This window comes from Xiphias gladius, chromosome 13 (assembly GCF_016859285.1).
Source record: "Xiphias gladius isolate SHS-SW01 ecotype Sanya breed wild chromosome 13, ASM1685928v1, whole genome shotgun sequence".
In the NCBI taxonomy this organism is placed as follows: domain Eukaryota; kingdom Metazoa; phylum Chordata; class Actinopteri; order Istiophoriformes; family Xiphiidae; genus Xiphias; species Xiphias gladius.
Window position 1 is genome coordinate 426,231 of NC_053412.1, and position 21,087 is coordinate 447,317.

The 21,087-nt window shown below is 44.7% G+C and overlaps 2 protein-coding genes across 6 annotated transcripts; one reads left to right on the plus strand and one right to left on the minus strand.

Moving 5' to 3' along the window:
* Positions 1-762: 762 nt before the first annotated feature.
* Positions 763-10,511, minus strand: LOC120797941 (NACHT, LRR and PYD domains-containing protein 3-like). 5 transcript variants are annotated; one of them, XM_040141767.1, is made up of 12 exons: positions 10,421-10,511; positions 7,835-7,975; positions 7,597-7,722; positions 7,352-7,465; positions 6,512-6,590; positions 6,121-6,349; positions 4,157-5,948; positions 3,893-4,066; positions 3,203-3,376; positions 2,555-2,728; positions 1,620-1,666; positions 763-1,493 (listed from the first exon to the last, which is right to left on the minus strand). In XM_040141767.1, exons 2-12 carry the CDS (start codon positions 7,930-7,932, stop codon positions 955-957), a joined length of 3,546 nt encoding a protein of 1,181 aa, XP_039997701.1. In that variant the 5' UTR covers positions 7,933-7,975; positions 10,421-10,511; the 3' UTR covers positions 763-954. The 5 variants fall into 5 exon arrangements, with proteins under 5 accessions (XP_039997701.1, XP_039997700.1, XP_039997699.1 ...); XM_040141766.1 differs by lacking the exon at positions 10,421-10,511 and adding an exon at positions 9,516-9,918; XM_040141765.1 differs by lacking the exon at positions 10,421-10,511 and adding an exon at positions 9,442-9,918.
* A 216-nt stretch (positions 10,512-10,727) lies between these two features.
* Positions 10,728-20,665, plus strand: fbxo3 (F-box protein 3). Its single transcript, XM_040142424.1, has 12 exons — positions 10,728-11,153; positions 13,212-13,301; positions 13,821-13,984; positions 14,679-14,793; positions 14,875-15,079; positions 15,768-15,813; positions 16,751-16,835; positions 17,374-17,496; positions 17,573-17,688; positions 17,776-17,883; positions 18,265-18,347; positions 18,449-20,665. The coding sequence occupies exons 1-12, from the start codon at positions 11,005-11,007 to the stop codon at positions 18,593-18,595; spliced, it is 1,431 nt and encodes a 476-aa protein (XP_039998358.1). The 5' UTR covers positions 10,728-11,004; the 3' UTR covers positions 18,596-20,665.
* Positions 20,666-21,087: the final 422 nt, after the last annotated feature.

Here is a 21,087-nt window from a genome sequence, read left to right on the forward strand (position 1 = left end):
CGTCCACGGCTGCGCTGAGAACAGGAGCTGATCACCGCTGGTTCGGCAGCTTTTAACGGGACGGTTTGACCGAATGGAAACAGAGAGAGGAGCAGCAGGTAAAAGTAACGAGGCGTCGTAACGAACGTCTCCGTTCAACGAGCATTTCTCTGCGTTGATGGCGAGGTGGCGCCCTCTGGTGGCGAAAGGGTGAACCGCACGAACACATACACCAGCGTGTTGAAAAGATAAAAAGACTGAAATCTCGTGACTAGAGTTGTGTAAGTAAGCGGGAAGTCGTATTTTACACTCGGCAAACTCTCCGGACACAAAACACCGGAAGTGAGAAACTTGGCCGGAGACACCGGAGACATCATCTCTAAGAGCTCGTCGGTCTTCGCTCTTGGCCGTTGACTTGTGACTGATCGGCGCCCTCCAGTGGTCGGAGCGAGTAACTGCAGCTCTCTCTCAATGCGACGCTTTACATGAATACGCAGATTAATACGGACACTCGCGCTATCCCCAGTCTTACTGCTGACGTCATCAATACTGGTCAGTACATATCGATCCTGATAAAAAGTGTGAAACCCGTTGATCACACATCAGTGTCATGTAGCGTTGTAGTAACTCGACGTGGCCGCTGGAGGGCGGTAAACACTGACTCTCTCTCCATCAGTCCACGTCAGTGTTAATCTGTTAGTACGAAGAGCGCTGCAGTTGCTCTGTAGTAATTTTGATATTTATTACATTTATTTCTGTATATCATGAATTCTCTATATAGGATTTTTTTTTTTGCAGGCATTTTCCCCTTTACAATCCACAGTCCATCTGTATTATTTTGTTTGATTGGACAGTTTTTGTCATTTAATGATGTAAATATTTTAGAAATGCTTCCGATGCTTTGTGAACACCTTCTTCATCATATACTCTTTTCCAGTTGTGTGGAAAAACTCCGGGTTTCCAGTTGTCTCTCTGCTACACTGGACACAGAGACACCGAGGAACCAGAGCGGAACCAGAACCCAAATCCAGGATAAAGCGGTTCGGTGAATGTGGTGTTGAAGGTGCGGAGGTGGATCAATGTGTCAGAGGAGACTCCGTAGAAGGACAGAGTGCCGGCAGCACAGTCCACATACACGGCTACTCTGTGAGAGACCGAAGACGAGGAGGAGACAGATGTTCTTATGTTCTTGTGATAGACAGAGTAACCGTGATCATCGGAGCATCTCAGACTCCAGGACTGATCGTTCCTTCCAAACCAATAGTCATCGCTGTCTCCTTTCCTACTGATTCCTCTGTAACTGACTGATATATCGAGCCTTCCTCTCCACTCCACCTCCCAGTAACAGCGACCAGTCAGACCATTTCTACACAGCAGCTGAGTCCAGAAGTCAAATCTCTCTGGATGGTCAGGATACGACTGATCCTCCTCCACATGTGTCACCGTCCTGTTGTTGTCGGACAGTTTGAGGAATCCGTTTACTGTGTCTGTGTCGAGTGCGAGTTCACACAAATCTGTTGGAGAGAACGAGACACGAGACGGCTGCAGTTATTGATCCCTCATCTGTTCATTTATTGACAGTTTGAAGATGGTTGAATGTGCTGCCTTGTTTTCGTGAATCAAATTTAAAACACACTTACACTTCCTCAGACCTGGTGTCAACCATCGCACTCCACCAGGCTCCACCCTGAAAGAAGGAGGGGGGTCAGACCAGCACGGTGTCTTTCAGCGTGCAGACATGGACATTACGTCGCTCTCATACACAGATTGCTGCATTATTCTGTTCAAATGCAGGCTGGTATGGATGGATGTACATTCACCAAAGAAGAAAAGGAACCGGAGTCCTTATCTTGTAATTACACGGAGAGACTGCGTCATCGTTCGTCTTCTCCGCGTGACATCGGTTCGGATGCGAGACGCGCGCTCTCGGTCTCTTGCTCTCGAGCCGACAAACTAATGTCACAGCAAATAGGACGAAGCCACAAAGTCGGTCCTGAATGAAAACTCTACAGTAGCGGTGGGTTCGCTAGACTTCCTCACAGGACAACATCTGAACCTCAGCTTTGTTTCCACGTTCCGGCTCTGAGATCAGCCAATAAACATGACGGAGATTATCGATATTTGAGAAGAGGGAGACACGATAGCGCGACATATCATTATTGCTGGTATGTTGTTATCGGCGTGTCAACACTGAGCGGGTCTCTAAAGTCTCTGGGATTGCTCTGGTGAAAGCACTCTGAGTGCTCAAAGCCGCTCTGTCGAAAGGTTTGCACGCTGGACTTGTCCTGATACAGCAAGAAGTAAAGTCTGATACATAAACGTCTGTAGTGACGATAAAGCTGAAATCCCTGCTCAGGTCACAGAATGCGGCTGACAACGCCTGATTTCATGACTGTGAGATCTTTTCTCCTAAATGTGACACTGAAGTCATAATTAGGAGAAAAGCCGTCTTCTGTTGTTGTTGAATTCTAAGCACTTCTGCAGAGATCTGTCATCAGCTGTGACAGAGGAAATGTTTCCAGCGCTCCCTCCTATACCAGACATCGTCTGTGGCTGCAGCAGGGCCTCTCCATACCTGAGGGTGTCCAGTCTCCAGCGTGGATCCTCCAGTCCGGCAGACAGCAGCTTCAGTCCCGAGCCTCCTGGACGATTGTAGCTCAGGTCCAGCTCTCTCAGATGGGAGGGGTTGGAGCTCAGAGCTGAGGCCAGAGAAGCACAGCCGTCCTCTGTGACCAGACACCCTGACAGACTGCAATCACACAAAAACAACACACGGGAGCCCTCTGTCAACACCTGGCAGAAGGTTTTTTGTCGCTTGATTTTTGTCTTGTTTTTAGTTTCTGGTCCATTTTGGTCCAGACAAAGTGTATTTAAGACAAATTTAGGAACAGGAACATCTGCCAGAGGAATACCTGCTGTTTGAAACATTCTTAATAAAATGAGCTGTGACTTTACTGTGCGGGTAGACTTTGTATTGTATTTCACTGATATTTCTGTATCCTTATTCCTTATTCATCATCTGTGGAATTGAATAATTGAACAACTCAAGCAAAAACAAGATAAGATAATGAAAAATCCTCATGGAAAGTAATTCTCTGAGTCAAAGTACGGGCGAAGTTTAGTAAAATGTACTTTACAAAATCCTACACGGGTTAGCTCTTCATCCACTCATGTAAATCAGTTTTAAAAGGCTCATCGGTTAAAGAGGGGGATGAATCCTGACCTGAGAGTCTCCAGGGTACAGTGTGGACTCTCCAGTCCAGCACACAGCAGCTTCACTCCTGAGTCCCGCAGGTCGTTGTTACTCAGGTCCAGCTCTCTCAGACTAGAGGACTGGGAGCTGAGGACTGAGGACAGAGCTCCGCAGCTTCCCTCTGAGAGGCCACAGCCATTCAGTCTGGGGAGATGATAAAAAACAAGAGAACAAATAACACTAGTGTTAAATTGAATTCACCTTTAATATTGAGATGGGAGCAAAAGACACTCAGAGATAACGAAGTTCTCAGTTCGTGCTACAGCTCACAGGGACACAATAGATCTGCATTTTAACACAAATTTTAATGCCCGATAAAAATTTCTTGAGTGAAACCAAAGTTTATAAAGTTGGTGACATTATTTTCTGCTGCACTCTAAAGCATTTGGAGATGTGACAGTTGAAGATATCTAATACAACTTTTAACAAACTGTATTTAAGGAGATTATGTCAAAGAATAGATCAATTTATCTCATTCTCTGTACGTGTACTGTACAATATATGAGGCTGAAGCAGAAGGAAAAACGACTTTCTATTGCGTGAAATGTAGAATCCTGCTGGGAAACTTCTAAAGTTATCACTGGAGACGCTGCTCAGTCTTTACCAAGCTTAATGTTTGGAGAAATATCGGAAATCATTCAAAACAAATTGTAATCCGACCTGAGAGTCTCCAGGGTACAGTGTGGACTCTCCAGTCCAGCACACAGCAGCTTCACTCCTGAGTCCCGCAGGTCGTTGTTACTCAGGTCCAGCTCTCTCAGACTAGAGGACTGGGAGCTGAGGACTGAGGACAGAGCTCCGCAGCTTCCCTCTGAGAGGCCACAGCCATTCAGTCTGGGGAGATGATAACAAGGAATTAAAGAAGGAACCAATTCGATCTCAGGGTCTTTATATAATGATGAGTAAATCCATCTCTACACTTACAGAGCTTTGTTAGAGACTCTAAGCACTGCCAGCAGCCTCAGAAGAGCCTCCTCGGAAGCAGAGTATTTCTTCAGGTCAAACACGTCCAGATCTTTTTCTGACGACAGTAAGATGAAGCCCAGAGCTGACCATTGAGCAGGAGAGAGTTCATCTGTGGAGAGACTTCCTGAACTCAGGGACTGCTGGATCTGATCCACTAGGGAACCATCCTTCAGTTCATTCAGACAGTGGAACAGATTGATGCTTTTCTCTGCAGAAGGAGTCTCTTTGATCTTCTTCTTGATGTACCGGACTGTTTCCTGATTGGTCAGTGAGCCACTTCCTGTCTGTGGCAGCAGGCCTCGTAGGAGAGTCTGATTGGTCTGCTGCGAAAGACCCAGGAAGAAGCGGAGGAACAAGTCCAGGTGTCCATTTGGACTCTGTAGGGCCTCGTCCACAGCGCTCTGGTAGAAGAATTCGGACTTGTGTGTTAGCGTTTCAGACGTCTGGGGGGTCGATTTCTTGTCTGACAGCAGATTGACTCCAGAGTTGATGAAGGTCAGATGGACATGAAGAGCAGCCAGAAACTCCTGAACACTCAGATGGACGAAGCAGAAGACCTTGTCCTGGTACAGCCCTCTCTCCTCTATGAAGATCTGTGTGAACACTCCTGAGTAAACTGAGGCTGCTCTGATATCGATGCCACACTCTGTCAGGTCTGGTTCGTAGAAGATCAGGTTTCCTTTCAGCAGCTGCTCAAAAGCCAGTTTTCCCAGAGACTCAATCATCTCCCTGCTCTCTGGACTCCAGTGTGGATCTGTCTCCGCTCCTCCATCATACTTGACCTTCTTCAGTTTGGACTGAACCACCAGGAAGTGGATGTACATCTCAGTCAGGGTCTTGGGCAGCCCTCCTCCGTCCCCGGTATTCAGCATATCCTCCAGAACTGTAGCGGTGATCCAGCAGAAGACCGGGATGTGGCACATGATGTGGAGGCTTCGGGATGTCTTGATGTGGGAGATGATCCTGCTGGCCTGCTCCTCATCTCTGAATCTCTTCCTGAAGTACTCCACCTTCTGTGGGTCAGTGAACCCTCTGACCTCTGTCACCATGTCGACACACTCGGGAGGGATCTGATTGGCCGCTGCAGGTCGCGTGGTTATCCAGAGGCGAGCGGAGGGAAGCAGATTCCCCCTGATGAGGTTCGTCAGCAGCACGTCCACTGAGGTGGGCTCTGTGACATCAGTCAGGATCTCGGCGTTGTGGAAGTCCAGAGGAAGTCGACACTCGTCCAGACCGTCAAAGATGAACGCAACCTGGGACGTGTCAAACCGGTGGTTTTCTACCTCTTTGGTTTCAGTGAAGAAATAATGAACCAGTTCCACCAAGCTGAACTTTTTCTCTTTCAGCACATTCAGCTCTCTGAAGGTGAACGGAAACGTGAACTGTATGTCCTGGTTGGCTTTGTCTTCAGCCCAGTCCAGAGTGAACTTCTGTGTTAGGACTGTTTTCCCAATGCCGGCCACTCCCTTCGTCACCACTGTTCTGATCGGTACATCTCTTCCAGGTAAGGGTTTAAAGATGTCTTCCTGTCTGATTGTTGTCTCCGGTCTGGCTGGTTTCCTGGATGCTGTTTCAATCTGCCTGACTTCATGTTCTTCATTGACCCCTCCAGTCCCTCCCTCTGTGATGTAGAGCTCCGTGTAGATCTGATTCAGAAGAGTTGGGTTTCCAGCTTTAGAGACCCCCTCAAACACACACTGGAACTTCTCCTTCAGCTTAGATTTGAGTTTATGTCGAGGAACTGTAGTTTCTGAATAAAAAGAACAAACAAGGTTAGTAAATTATTTTGTAAATAAAATATGACTTTTCAATCCCCCTAAAAAACGCACATATGAACACATTTCCCCTCATGTCCTGAGATGTTAGTAAATGTCCCATCAGTGTTCAACCATGTTGTTGAATCTTTAAAGAAATGCTCTTACTGCTCTGCAGAGAGTCAGCCAGCTCCTCCTGCTTCAGTCCCCTCAGGAAGTTCAGTGTGATCTTCAGAAATGCCTCTCTGCTGCTCCTCCTCAGCTCCTTATCCTCACCTTCCAACACCTCCTCATCCTCCCTCTGACTCTCTAAGCATTCTGGGTAATCTGGACCCAGAACCTTCCGGATCTTCTTCAGCTCGTTCTTCACAAAATCGAATATGTTCTCCTCCAGCAGCTGGAACAGAATAATATATGAATGACACGATCAAACTGAAATCATGGAGCCAAACATCAGATCCATGTTGGACAGACTGACGATCCACTGGTCTACAAAGTGCAGCGTGGAGATGAGTGCGAACAGAACAGGTGTACAAGTGGTTGTTGTACATGTACAGACCATAAATATGGAGTCCAGGTGTGTCTGATGCTGCGGGGCAGACTGACCACTGGGAACCTCTGAGCTCTCCTTGTCGACTCTGTGGAGGAATCGTGAAGAATTAGCTCACGTTATGTCTGTCCGCACAGACACAGATGCAAGGTAAAGGTCCGTGAAGCGATGTCTGGATGTGAACAGTGAATCAGACGACTCCCTGTAGCGGTAAAGGCTGACTAGTCCTGCTGATCCCACTGAGAATCAACAGCTCAGTCTGCAGCTGTTTGTGGCTTTCAGCTCTCCCTCCCTCACTGAACACTGCGGAAGTGCCCCGAAGCAAGGCACCGACAACCTCCAGCTGCTCCACTGGAGCTGCTCAGTGCCTGCTGGTGTCAGACTGGTTGTACTGGGCAGCTCCCAGTATGAACAAATACAACGAAACCGGAACATTTGAAGGGATCAGTTTACTCCATCAGACGGTGGAACAGCATCTGAAACACCCACCTCCCTCAGTGATTGGTCAGCTGTGTGCAGGTGAGAGAGTGGGCGGGGTCTGAACTTCCCCCTCAGCTCTTCTTTCATTCTTTACACAACTATTTCTGCCAGTTTTCATGTGAACAACTGAGGTCAATGGTCTGAATGTCTTCCAGGAGAGACTGTCTCAACACGGGAGAAGTTATCTCCATATTTAAACCACATCACGTCTCCACCCTCTCTGCGACGGCCAGAGTTTTACCTCCACCTTCCAGTGTGGACGTTCACAACAGATAGAAACACTTTGATCTCAGACGTGGTCCAACAACACGTCGTACAAACTAGTTCTTTTCTAGAATAACCAGAGTCTTACTGTCAGTCACAGCTTACATCTGATCAGCTGATGGACATCGTCCTTTAAAGTTGATGTCAAAGTCAATCGACCGGTCACACTTGAAAGACAGACAGCTGGGTTCAGGAGAGTCTGGTCTCTGCTGCTGGAAGCTGAAACAAAAGCAGGACTGATGAATGTGCACGTTGGATTAAAAACTGGTGAAAAATGTGTTCAGTCTTTTAATAAACACCACAAATAACTTTTCCAGTGAAATGCTTCTCTGACAGGTTTAAATTCTTACCTTCCATCGGCAGATTTTCTGAACGGAAGAAGATGTTTCATTGACGGGTCCCTCTTCATGGACACACAGCTGGGTTCAGGTCCGGGTCCAGGAGCAGCAGAGTCTGGCCTCTGCTGCTGCTCTGGGCTTCAAAACAACACACACGGAGCTTTGAGTGTGAATAATGATGGTGGAGTGATCTGAGCGCTGAGCTCTGACATGGAGAAGAGTCATGGACAGTTAGAGATCCTCGTCTCACCTCTGAGCCCTGGTCTGGCTCTCATGTTCCCCACACAGACTGGTTTTAGAGGCAGGGACTCTGTCCTCTCTGTCCTCTTTGTCCTCACACCGACTCATGCTGCTGAATTCACATCCACTTCAGGTCACACACACTTTCTGCCTTCATGTGGAGAAGAAACACAAATCATTCGTCTGCACATCAACTGAAATCCTGCTTTACATCATTTCTCCTGTAAAAATATCAGCTTCTCCTCCACTGATTGGCTCCTCTTTTCTGTTTCTTGTCAGTGTCGGTTGAATGCAGTCAGACAGCAGTGTGAGGCAGAGGAAGCTGCCACCAGCTGCTGTACTTCTACTATCAGTCCACTAACGTGGCATCATGAAGCTGCAATGTAGTGAAGAGCAGCCCAGCACACACACGAGGCTCGGCCGCCCGTTTTCATTCACTGACACACAGAAGGACCGAGATCCGCTAGTTTTATCTGACACAGTCTCTCCGCTCTCAGTTTTCCCAGAGACTCAATCATCCCCCTGCTCTCTGGACTCCAGTGTGGATCTGTCTCCGCTCCTCCATCATACTTGGACCTCTTCAGTTTGGACTGAACCACCAGGAAGTGGATGTACATCTCAGTCAGGGTCTTGGGCAGCCCTCCTCCCTCCCTGGTTTTCAACACATCCTCCAGAACTGTAGCGGTGATCCAGCAGAAGACCGGGATGTGGCACATGATGCGGAGGCTTCGGGATGTCTTGACGTGGGAGACGATCCTGCTGGCCTGCGATGCTGATGAACTTGGAAAATCTCAGCTGTCTTTCACAACTATTGACCAAACCAAAATGCTCTTCAGACCAAAATGAATTTGACAATATATTGAGTGAGTCTCTAAGCATTCTGGGTAATACAACACCAGTGGTATTGAAAAATAAATCTGGGTTCAAGGCCTTTGGTAAATGTAGACCTAGTGAATCATCATCCACGGGATCAGGGTCAACCCCGTCCCAGGTCGCAGCTCTGTGAAAAGCTCTTGGTAAGAAACTTGTCGTGCCAGTTAAGATGACGCCAAAAGGAAAGAGAAGACCCTTAGTGAGCCTGGACATTTCAGCCATTGCCGTGTTCTAAGTGCAGTTACACAGCCTGGCCACTGGAGGCGGTGAAGAGTAGTACGTGTCTCATTCTCATCTCATCTCTTCCTCGTCTCTTTTTCCGGCTCCTCCGAAGACCTGCCTGTTGTCACCCATCTTCTCCTCCTCCGTGTTTCTCCTTCACCGGCCTTATTCTTAGCTACCCTCGACATCGTCCTACTCCCCTCTCTGCTCCACCTACCTGTACATTCACAAGGTGGTTAGCGAACCGAACAAGCACCAAGTAAAACCAATCCCCACTAAGAGCCCGTTTTTTTCCTCTTGTCGTAACCAGCTACCAACAAGAACAAACTGAACGCCCGGAAGTTCGATAAAGTTGGAAGCTCTTCACACTCTCCAAATCCCTCTCCTGCCCCACAAACGCCACAGCCTCGTTCTGCTTTATTGTACGATTACGGATAATCAATCAATGCAGACAATCGATCTACAGAAAGACTTTGTTTTTGCGGTGAAGAAGAGCGGTCGGCTGGGACGCGTTCGACAAACCTTTCCATGCCGGGAGAAAAACCAGCGGCACACGGACAACGGGAAGCGAGACATTTAGAGCTGCGTCCCAGTACCTGCCGCTTCCGTCCGTCTCCTCCGTCGCACGGTCGTGACTACACTCGATCTGGAGCTTCACACACACACAGAGACGTCACTCCTACGCGCCGACAGTTCCACGGCCACAGCCTATAAACACGGCAGGGGTAAAGGTAACGGCTTCCCCCACGAAGTCGGCGCTAGATGACGCTGCAACCTGAGTCTGGCGAAGGCCCGTCGAGGCAAAGCAGGACTTCAACTGGCGGAAGTCACGGCTGTATCACCATGGCCACTTCACCGTCCAAGGCTCCGGTTCGACCGGTTGGCCAGAAAAGAGCAGGGGCGCCTCAAACCGAATGCGTCCCGTTGGACCGAGTCCGGGAAACGGACGGCGTCACCTGTTGTCACAGGACCGAAGTCGGTCGCTGCCTTTGCTCGGCACGATGCCCCGTGTTCACGGGCCTCCACCTTGTTGTTACCACTACTCATGGAAAGAAAGAAATGCCCCGCATAGAAATACGTTCGTCACACACTCTGTGAAGACTACGTTTGACTACAGTCACTGATTTACTCGTAATAAATATGATTACAATTATCAAGTGATTAATCAGGAAACTTTGACCAGCAGAGGGCCTCGGTAAACATGAATTAAACAATAATTTATAAAACATATTGTGTATCAAAGCTACAGGAAGAGAGGTTAATCATTAGTCACCTACATTAGACAAAAAGCACAGGAATCAGATTTGATGATTTTTCTGTACAGTGAGAAAAAATGTAAAGAAAGTTTAATAAGCAGTGAGCTGTATTTTGGACTGTTTCTTTTTAGATGAATATTGTGGTGTGGAGGCATTATCAAAGAAAAGATTGTTATTAAAGTTATTGGAAACAAGATGATCAAATCATTTAAGTGTAAACTGCTGAAAAATGGCGGTTACGTTACCTTGAGATAGTGAAAAGAATCTGCGTGTTGTCTCAAAGTAAAAGAGAAAGTAAATGTCAGGTCCGGAGGAGGAGCTCGGGGGAAATTTAATAAATGTTCCTGGGCTTCGGTGTTGACTGTTTTTCGCTTCGTTCTGACTTTATTCACTTTCCTTAAAAAACAAAATATATTTTTTACAAGATAGTCAGTGTTTTTGTCCTGCAGAAAATGCTTTTTTTTTTTTTTTTTTTTTTAAATCCATCCATAACGTTTTTTGTGGACGAGGACTGGTTTAAATATTTTAACTTTATTGTAATAACATCAGTTTTAGAGAACAATATTACAAGGCATTATTATTCCAGGAACATAGACATAGAACAACAGTATTTTTCATGGGATCTCAGACATGTACTGTATGTACATTCAGCTATTCAGTTATTCTATATTTGAACAGTTAAGTTACTTGCTCTGCGTTTTGTTTGCTTTGTCCATCTCTATTTTTACTTTCATCTTTCATCCTAGTCCAAATTTAAGGTGAGTAGTTTGATAAATACAGGCCCTGACAGGGGGGAGCTACCTTCAGCAGGTGGCGGTAAGGAAACGGTATGTCTGGTCAGCTGCCGTTAAACCTGAGAAGAGAAGAAGAAGGAGTGTCGCTAACGATGGCAGCTACCTCAGAGTTACGGGTGGATCAGCTGCCTTCAGACCCGCTACTGCACATTTTATCCTTCCTGGGCTTCAGGGACCTGGTCCAGTAAGTATCCGATACCAGAACCCGGTGTCTCTTACAAACACATTTGACTGTTTTTGAATAATACTGATGTAAAGACGCTGCGTTACGGAGCAGGCTAACGGCTGCTGCTAACAACAACAACAACAACAACAACAACAACCTGCAGCGACAGAAACGGCCTGTAAATATAAGTATGAATATAAATATGAATAGAACCATTAATATCCTGAGGGAAAATATTGTCAGTTAGTGAACCAAAGCTAATGCTGTCAGTTACAAACACGGTCACTCCTTGCAGCAGCAGCTTGCGAGCTTAGCATGTAGCTTTTGGTTTTTGTTTTTGTTCTTTATTCAAATAAAAAGTGTTAGAAACAGTTTATTATCAGTTTATACACACAAGTGTTAAATAAAAATAACTATTTAATTACTTATTCAATTTTAAAACGCACGGAAACAAGATACAGGTCTTTTGTATTATGTTTATGTGTATCGTTAAGGTTATTGTTGTTATTATGTCAATTAATATGGGAAGAAACTAAGTACATATCTGAGGTACTTCTACTTTACTCGAGTATCTTCTTTTCATGCTATTTTATGCTTATACTCCAATACATTTCGGAGGGAAATGTTTGACTCTTTCTTGCTCTTCATTTATCTCACAGCCTTTAATTATTTACTAATCAAGAGTTTACATTTTTTTTAAAAACACACACGTAGCTCTTATTAAAGATCCAACAGTAAAAACAAGTAGAGCTGAAAATATTATTTTCATTATCATTGAAATCATTTCATGGTTCCAGCTTCTCAGATGTGAGGATTTTCAGCTCCTCCTTTTAAGTATTGAAATGATTATAATTCATTTTTTATCACTGACTCTTTGTTGGATGCTTTGTGAATGTTTCTCTGAATTCTTAAAAAACCAAACAATAAATGGATTAATTGAGGAAAAAAATCATTATCAAATAGTTAAAAATTAGCTCCACACATTCAGCTGGAACAGTAAAATGGCTTTTCCACATTACTGATTATTACTGATGCAGTAACATTTTCAGTGCTTTTACTTAACTAAAGGATCTGAGTACTTCATCCAAAACTGCGGCTATCACACCAGAGAGAGGACAAGTGAATGTTACGGAGAGTGAAATAAGACAAAGTGCAGTAAAGAGAAAAAAACTAAATCAGATCACTATTTGCTGTGACCCTCCTTTGCCCTTAAACCAGCAGCAGTTCTCCTTGGTACACCTGCACACAGTTTTTCAGGTTCTTGGCAGGTGAGTGGTTCCAGCATCTTGGAGAACTTGCCACTGTTCCTCAGTGTCTCCTGTCTCTTTCTTTGATGCTGAGATCAAGGCTCCTTTAGGGCCAGACCATCTGCTGCAGGACTCCTTGTCCTCATTGTCTCTGAAGACAGTTCTTTATGACTCTGGCTATGTACTTGGAGAGGAGGTTCAGAGTCAGGTCCTATCTGTTTGACCTGAAAGTTGCTTGACATCCTCCAGGATCATATTCTCCATAAATGTTTACAATCTATAATTTTGTCATCCTGATTGTCCATACTGTGGACTGAGGTTTCTTCCTTTGTTTTGTCCTGTTAAAGTTAGTTTTGGGGACTTTGTCCTTAATGTGATTCGAGGGTCTAAGGACAGAGGGTGTTGTAGGCTCTACAGACTGTTGATGAATAAGAATCTAAATATCTAAAGTGACTCAAACATGATATATTGATCCAGCTGAAGTCCACAGTTGGTCGCAAAAGTTTGGGAAAATTACATATCGATGTTGTATGTTGATTTAGTTTTTATCGCAAGGACATAAAAAAAAAAAAAAGATTAAACAGTAATTGTGTCATGTGCAAAAGTCAGTACTGAGTAGTAAAGAAGCTGAAAACTTCTTGATTAATATGGAGTCAGTTTTATTCTTAATATAAAAAAATCAGCTTGCTTCCTCTGTTTTGTAGCTCAGGCTTGATAATTTTTAAAGCTATCGTTCGAGTCAAATCAATAAGCCGTCAATAACTCGCATGGTTTACCTTTACATTTTGAAATAAATAACTCTCTGTGTCTGCCTTTCTTTCCTCTGCAGTTGTAGTTACGTGAGCAGGAGGTTGAATGAACTCTCCAAACACAACCCGCTGTGGAAATCTCTCTGCTCTAAACACTGGCTGCTGACAGAGTAAGTACCGTCAACCTCATCATCAATAAAATCATCAATAATATCAATTTTATATCACCAAATGTAGAGGTTTCTGCAGGAAAGTGTTCAGCTGAGGTGGTTTGCCTTCCCTATAACACACTGTAGAAAACCTGCAGTTTAACTTGAAGCACACATGATACCCTCAAATCATTTTAAAAGAATGTTGTTGTGGGAATTCTGCTTAATTTATTTGTGATGTAGTCCAGACAAGGCCTTCAACTAATAATTATTTTCACAGCTGATGCTTCAATCAATCATTTGTTCTTTAAAGTGTCAGAAAATAGAGAAAAGTAAGACGAGCTCCCAGGACCCAGGAAATTCAGTTTACAATGATATAAACCGGAGAGTAGCAGGAAATCTGTTGAGTTGAGTGGATGGAACCATCGATTAAGAAACACGCTTGACTGAGTGATAAGTTTCACCTGGTTGCTGTCAGTCTGCAGTTTAAAAAGTCATGAGTTCGTGTGTGTGTGTGTGTGTGCGCGTGTGCGCGTGCAGTGCTGACCGGCTGCAGAGCGGCGTGTCCTGGTACTGTCTGTTCAAACAGTACTACAGAGACCTGGGCCGCTACATCCAGCACTACCCGGTGCTGAAGAGAGCCTGGGAGCAGCTGAAGAGCTTCCTGCAGCAGAGGTGTCCACGCATGATCGCATCGCTCAAAGGTGATGCGACCACAACAGTGCATATCACTCTGGGTCTAAAAACACAACCCAAACATCAGTCTGAGTATTTAACAATGATGTAATGTAATAAGGCGAAAGATACATGACTTAACGCTTTTTGTTTAACACAGTAATGACCAGCGACACCTGCTGATAATGATTATTGAAAGCATAAATATGAGACCTGTAACAACGACTCTGTATCAGCTAATGATATACTCATAAATAAGATGCCTTTCACTTTTTGACTATATTACACAACAGACAGGCAACACTTCACTTTAAGTCCTCTTCTTGGCATTTAAAAGCAGTATACAAACATGCTTCAATCACTTAGTTGAGCGACAGAATATTAACCAGCAACTTTTGAGGCTTTTCCAGCTTCTCAAATGTGAGGATTTACCGCTTTTTTTAAAAACTATTTTCTGGGGTGCTACACACAAAACGATTAATTGAAAAAACAACCAGCAGATGAATTCATATAACTGTGATAACTGTTGTACATTGTGATGAACTTGCTCACATGCAAACTGTTACACCTCTGGTCACAGATTTGTTTTTATTATATTGATGAGAGCCTTTCATATTCTCTTTTCTTGCTCTCAGTTCCTTTGTGCCTTTAGAAAAGCTGTCGTATGAATAAAGATCACCATGTTCTTCCATAACGTTCTTCTTTGTTTGCCTTCTTCTTCAGAGGGTGCCACAGAGGTGGAGCTTCACGACATCGAGGCTCAGATTGGCTGCAGACTTCCAGACGACTACCGCTGCTCGTACCGCATCCACAACGGGCAGAAACTGGTCATCCCAGGGTCAGTGTCTGTCTCACAGAGCCCCTCTGACGCTAGTCGTCTCCCTTTCTCACCACCAGCTGTCTGTGTGTGTGTCCTCAGGCTGATGGGCAGCATGTCCCTGTCCAACCACTACCGGTCCGAGGTCCTGCTGGACGTGGAGACGGCGGCCGGAGGTTTCCAGCAGAGGAAGGGGATGAGACGCTGCCTCCCGCTCACCTTCTGCTTCCACACTGGACTCAGCCAGTACATGGCTCTGGAGCCCGCGGAGGGACGCAGGATGTTCGAGAGCTTCTACCCCTGCCCCGTCCGTAACCTTCCTGTCTCCCCGTCCTGTCTCCCCGTCCAAAAAAGCTTGAACACTTGAGACCGAAACATAAGACAAAAAAGGTTCTGTGGATTCAGTCTGGGCCAAATAAATCTGCTTCAGGTTCTACTGTGGTGACCTTTGACATGTGGAATCTGTAAAGTTCAGATTAGGGTTAAATGTTGTGAATGAAAATCCTGGTGTTTCCTTGGATTTCTCACCAAAAATTGACAAGCAAAAATACCTGCAGGATGTTTGTGTGTTGATGTGCTGAACACAGACGTCTTCTCCAAACTTCGTTTACACTATCACACATCTGTTGTAAGTAATGGTAATAAAATAACTTTATTTGTATAGCACCTTTCATGCTATGATGTAGTCCGCAGCAGAGTTGGTCTACCAGTGATATTACCATATAATCTGCCTAATACGAAATGAAAACATCAGAGAATTAGAATCAACACCCAGTTATCATAAATTATCTGCAGTCTTGTTTTAGAATATAGGTCGATAATACTGATACCACAGAAAAACCTTTAATGTCTTCAATCTCGAGGAAATTGTTTCAGTTTCTATATAACTGCTATAGAATGACAGTGACATAAACTCTAGTTTAAAAAACAGATTTAGACCAACCCAGTCCAATTTCCCCTTTCTCTCTGTCACCCTTTATTTTTCTGTCTTCTAGGATCAGACGGCTCAGGACCCTTCGGCCATCGACATGTTCATCACAGGTTGGTCCATTCGTCTCCTCCGTGAGCTCAGCACTCCACATGAAAGGGACAGGTGTATGCGCAGGTGTTCTGAAAACAAGTAGTTTGTCAGCTGATATGCCCACTGTCTGCTCACAACACAGTAGGCAGTTGACAGACATGAAAGGCACATTTTTAATTTCAGTGTGACTTACGCTTCCTAAGGATATCATCATCTGATATTCATCCAGAATGAACGACTACAAACCTCCTTAGAAAGCAGAGAAAAAGAGGCTGCAGAACTTCATTCAGAATCTTCCCGTTTTTAAGTTTCCTTCGGTATCGCAGTGATCCGGTGACAGTTGTCTGAACGTCCACGGCTACACTGAGAACAGGAGCTTATCACCGCTGGTTCGGCAGCTTTTAACGGGACGGTTTGACTGAATGGAATGATCTTACTATTTACATCCCCCGAAGTATTGTAGTAATTGTAGTTCAGTGTCAGACTTAGCCCCTGATCTAGCGCCACCATCAGGTCAACATTTGAATTGGTGCAATACTTTGGTTTATGATCAAATAGATGCAAAACTAATCAGACCTGTTCTTTTCTAAACCACTGGTAGACAAATAGTGGCCCGGAGGCCAAATCCAGCCCTCCAGAAAACAAGACTGGACCCCTGACAAAGTCTGGAGTTTAAGTTGCATAAAAACTTTTACATAATTTTTCATAAATCTGCTGTAGATTAGTGAATTTAGTTCATGCACGACTAATGTCAATGTAAAAATATGAACAGAAATTACACGCTGATTGTTTTTTTTTTTCCAACAATAACTACTTTCATTCAACCATAAATGAAGCACGCCCCATTTTTTGTGTGACCTATTAATTACTCATTGTGCAACATAAACTGTACATTTGCATGTAGGAGTCTTTTTTTTTTTCCAAATATTGAGCTTGTGTATGTTTGTGTGTGTTCAGGTTCCAGTTTCCTGGAGTGGTTCACCACTTACGTCCACAACGTCGTCACAGGAGAATATCCAATCATTAGAGACCAGATCTTCAGGTAACACACACACATAAAATGGTTCATTTGAAGTATACAGGATTCAGATATGTACAGAGGTTATTTATACTGGACATTCTTTGACATTTATGGTTAAATAAAACACTGCCTGCTCCACACAGCCAGACTGTCTGTTAAAGCTGAGATGGCACAACATTTTACCCGCTGTCACGTTTGTTTGGTATTTTTATAATTGATAAACCTTCCAATCACAACCCACTAAGAGTTTTTGAACGTGCCCAAAGCTGACAAATACCAGGTTTACTCATCTGCGTTCAAATCCTAGTTCCCTGATATTTAAATTCTTGTGCCTAATTACATCTTTTGGATCTTAAATCAACTGTAGCAGGATGCAGTACTTATGTATATTTATATTCATGAATCCAACTTTGCAAACAGGTGGTCATACTTCTGTTTCAGTAGATATAGTAGATGTGTTGCACATTTTCTTCGTATTGGACGTGAATAGCTGCAGTCCAGGTTAAAATGTGCACTACATTTGGATGGACATTTGACTCCTGTGTACTTGTGTCTGCAGGTATGTGCACGATAAAGGTTGCATGGCAACCACCGGCGACATCACGGTCTCTGTTTCTACCTCCTTCCTGCCAGAACTTTCCTCCGTCCATCCGCCGCGCTTCTTCTTCACCTACCGCATCAGGTACCTTCCCGTCTGTACAGTGTAAACCGTACATGTTAAACGATTCTTAAGTGTTTTAACGAATACGGGTTTTCAGAATAGAGATGTCGAGCAGTGCGTCGCCCGAAGCTGCCTGTCAGCTCGACAGCCGCTACTGGAAAATCACCACCTCCGACGGCAACGTGGAGGAAGTTCAAGGGCCCGGCGTGGTCGGTACGCTGCTCCCATCCGACCACCTGTACAGCTCCACCGCGACTGGCTGAGATCAGCTGCTCAATTCATGTCTGTGTATCTGTGCAGGAGAGTTTCCGGTCATGACCCCTGGAAAGGTCCATGAGTACGCCAGCTGCACCACCTTCTCCACCCCGTCAGAGTACATGGAGGGTCACTACACCTTCCACAGACTAGGTACATTTTCTACTTTTATATCGTCCAAACAGCGCTTGGTTGATAATTTAATGTTGCGTGTTTGAATCTCTCCAGACGAATCTTTATTCCATGTTTATGGTGAGTTAAGTCTCACGGAGATGTGGTGGTTCGCAACGCAAACGTGAGACGTTCAACTACAGCAAAATAAGTCACAGCTTGAGATCTAAGATACTTTGAAACACCTGTCTTGGATTTGGATTATCGGACTTTGTATCACTAAATGCCCCAGAAAACAAGTTTAGACCAGCTTTTACCAAGTCGCAGGTTGGCATTAGGGGGTTGCAGGGGGTTCGCTGTGAAGCAGCTGAAAGCAAAACGACACACGATGTTTTGTTGGTCTGATGTTTGTTCCTCTTGTAGCAAGTAAAGAAGAAGTTTTCCACGTGGCCATCCCTCGGTTCCACATGGTCTGCCCCCCCTTCAGAGAGCCAGTGGTCCGAACGGTATAACCAGCATATACTGCTACATTCAGCGTCGAGATTTGACTGTATTTTTACTGATGTTCTTTTCTTTTTTTATTCCCGGTGGTGTCTAATATCTGCAGCAGAAAGCATCGAACAGTTACACGCCTCGCCTCGACGACCACGACGACGACGGCGAGTACTGCGACGGAGACGGCGACGACTTTGGCGACCTGAGAGGAATCAACGTGGCCGCGTTGGAGGGAGCGTGGTGCCCCCGACACATCTGACCTTTGACCTCCCCGCCACCACCCTCACTACAGTGTTGATGGACTGTCAGTTATTCAGGTCTGATTGAAGACAGTGAAACCTCTTCGATGACCTGAATGGTGGACAGACAGCAGGGGATTCTCGGACAGGTGGTACCAACCAGAGCCATACGTGGGACAGAATTGCGTCGACAAACAAAAAAAAGCAAATGAGGTGCAGTTTTTCAGTTTTCTTCTTCTGTTTAAACTTTTCTCATTATGATATGAAACTGTCGGATAAGCTCAGACAAGAAGGACGGGACAATGCGGTCGTTGTCGTCTCCTTGGCTTAAAGGATTATCGCTGTTATTTGTGGTGCTGATTTAGTTTTTCTTAAACACGGCAGGAGAAGCAACGACCATCGCCGGTTGCTGCGACTCCCAGTTTAGAGGTAGAAGAAGCAGATTTGTGTCGACCGAAGCACCCATCGGGAGTGAGCTGCAGTTTTTTGTGAAAAGCTTCTAATGAAAATGTGTATCTGATATTTTTTCGTGGAGTTAGAGATTTGCTGTGGCTCTCGAGGTGCCGGGGCTCCTCCGGGGTTCTAGAGACAATCACATGGCTCTTTTCCACTGCGGGAACCCAACGATCCGTCACACGGGTTCCTCCTGTGTTTCTCCTGTATTGTACAAGCGGGACGTTTCAGATATTTGGCACTTTCTCGCTGGCTGTCGCTTGATATTTACTGCACAGTGGGACTGACTGCGTCTGTTTTGCACTGGGGGGAGTCAAGTTTAGGGCTGCTGCTAACGAATGTTTTCATTTTTGATTCAATTGCCGATGAATTTTCTCCATGAATCGGTTTGTCTATAGAAGGGGCCTGCTTTAATTTAAAAATGATGTATTGAAATTGCTTGCCCTATTTGATCAACAGTCCAAAACTCCCAAAGACTCAATTTACATTCAGATATGACAAAGAAAAGCTATGATATGACAAATGATCACATTTGTTTGGCATTTTTACTTATTACTGTGGTGAAAAGTGTGCAGGTGACGTTGCTCCTCTGGTTTCGGGGGCCTCCGCTGCCTCACCTGGGCTGCAGCAGCAGGTGAGGCCTCAGATTTGTTGTGGTTGTGTGGTCTGGCTCCTTGTTGGTCATTTACATTTAGTATTACTCGTAGAATACTAAATGCTGCAGTCGTGATTATCTGATCAGTACAGCTTTGCACGCCACTGTCCTCCTCCATTTTTATTGATAAGCTTAGTTTGCTAATAGATCAATAGTTAAGAAACAGGTCAAGATAATAGTGACTTTTAAGAGCGCCCCCTGCAGGACCACAGGGCAAACAGCTTCAGACAGACTGTACAGAGAGTTTAAACATAAGAACATAAGATCACAACGAGACATTGAATTCACACACACACACACACACACTGTTGTGTGCCGTTTGGCGCTGAGCTTAGTTTTGACTTTCAGGCTACATACAGTCTGAACCTCAGTGCTCCAATATGATCTTCTCCTCTTCTGCATTTTTCTTCAATTAGAAAAAACGATTTGATGTATTTTTTTTTGGTTTGTTTTGGGGTTTTTTAGCCATGTTAAGTCTACATCTCCGAGCTGGCTGCAGCCTCGTGTTAAAGGGCTGATGTTCTGTTGGATACAGATGCTGGAGTAAAGTGGTGGCTTACTGATGTTGTGTTGTGAAGCTGAAAACTGGAAATGCCTGCATGTTACTCGAAGTTCCTGCAGTGGAAAAAGTAGCTAAAGGTGGTGGTTTTCTTTATGTTCCTGTATTAATCAAGAATCATGTATAATCTTCATTCCTGCAGAGCTTCTTTTTTTTTGGAATGACAGGCAGAGTGTGAATATCAGAAATAAACTGGGGTTTTCATTTGGTCAGAGGAAGAGGAGGCGGCTGCCCAAGTGTTTCCAGGTCATGTTTTGTGCTCGGTGCTTCACGTTGTTTTTCTTAAACTCGAGTTCATCACATAAAGCTTTTTTCTTTTGGAAGCGGGCTCTCCTCGTGAGGACGTGTCCTCACTCTCTGATGTGATCGGTGGGTTTGTTTTTGTATGTTTTGGCTAAATAAATAAATGCTCATCGCTGCAGACTCACTGTGTACTGTCACATCGTCACGCTGTCGCTGTCATCGCCGCCACGGGAATCGGGTGAATCCAGACGGACGCAGACACTTTCCCACTCTCAAATGTTATGTTCAGCTGTGATAAAGACTCTCAGTAGATCCCAAGCTTTCAGCCATATTCCCAGTCTTCATCAGCGGATGGAGGTTACTCAATTGTCTTAAATGTAAAGCGTGAATATTCATGCATAACTTCAATCAGAGTCAGTTTATTTATAGATCACATTTTAACTTAAAAAAGAGGTAAGAGGTATAAACATAATTACCTGGGGTGACTTTCCATCTGTAAATAAAACATATCATGAATTATTATTATCACACGAATCCAATCCAATCCCTCCATCCATCAACAAAGACCTTGTTTTATGGTTGAAAGCTGTGGAAAAAGCCAG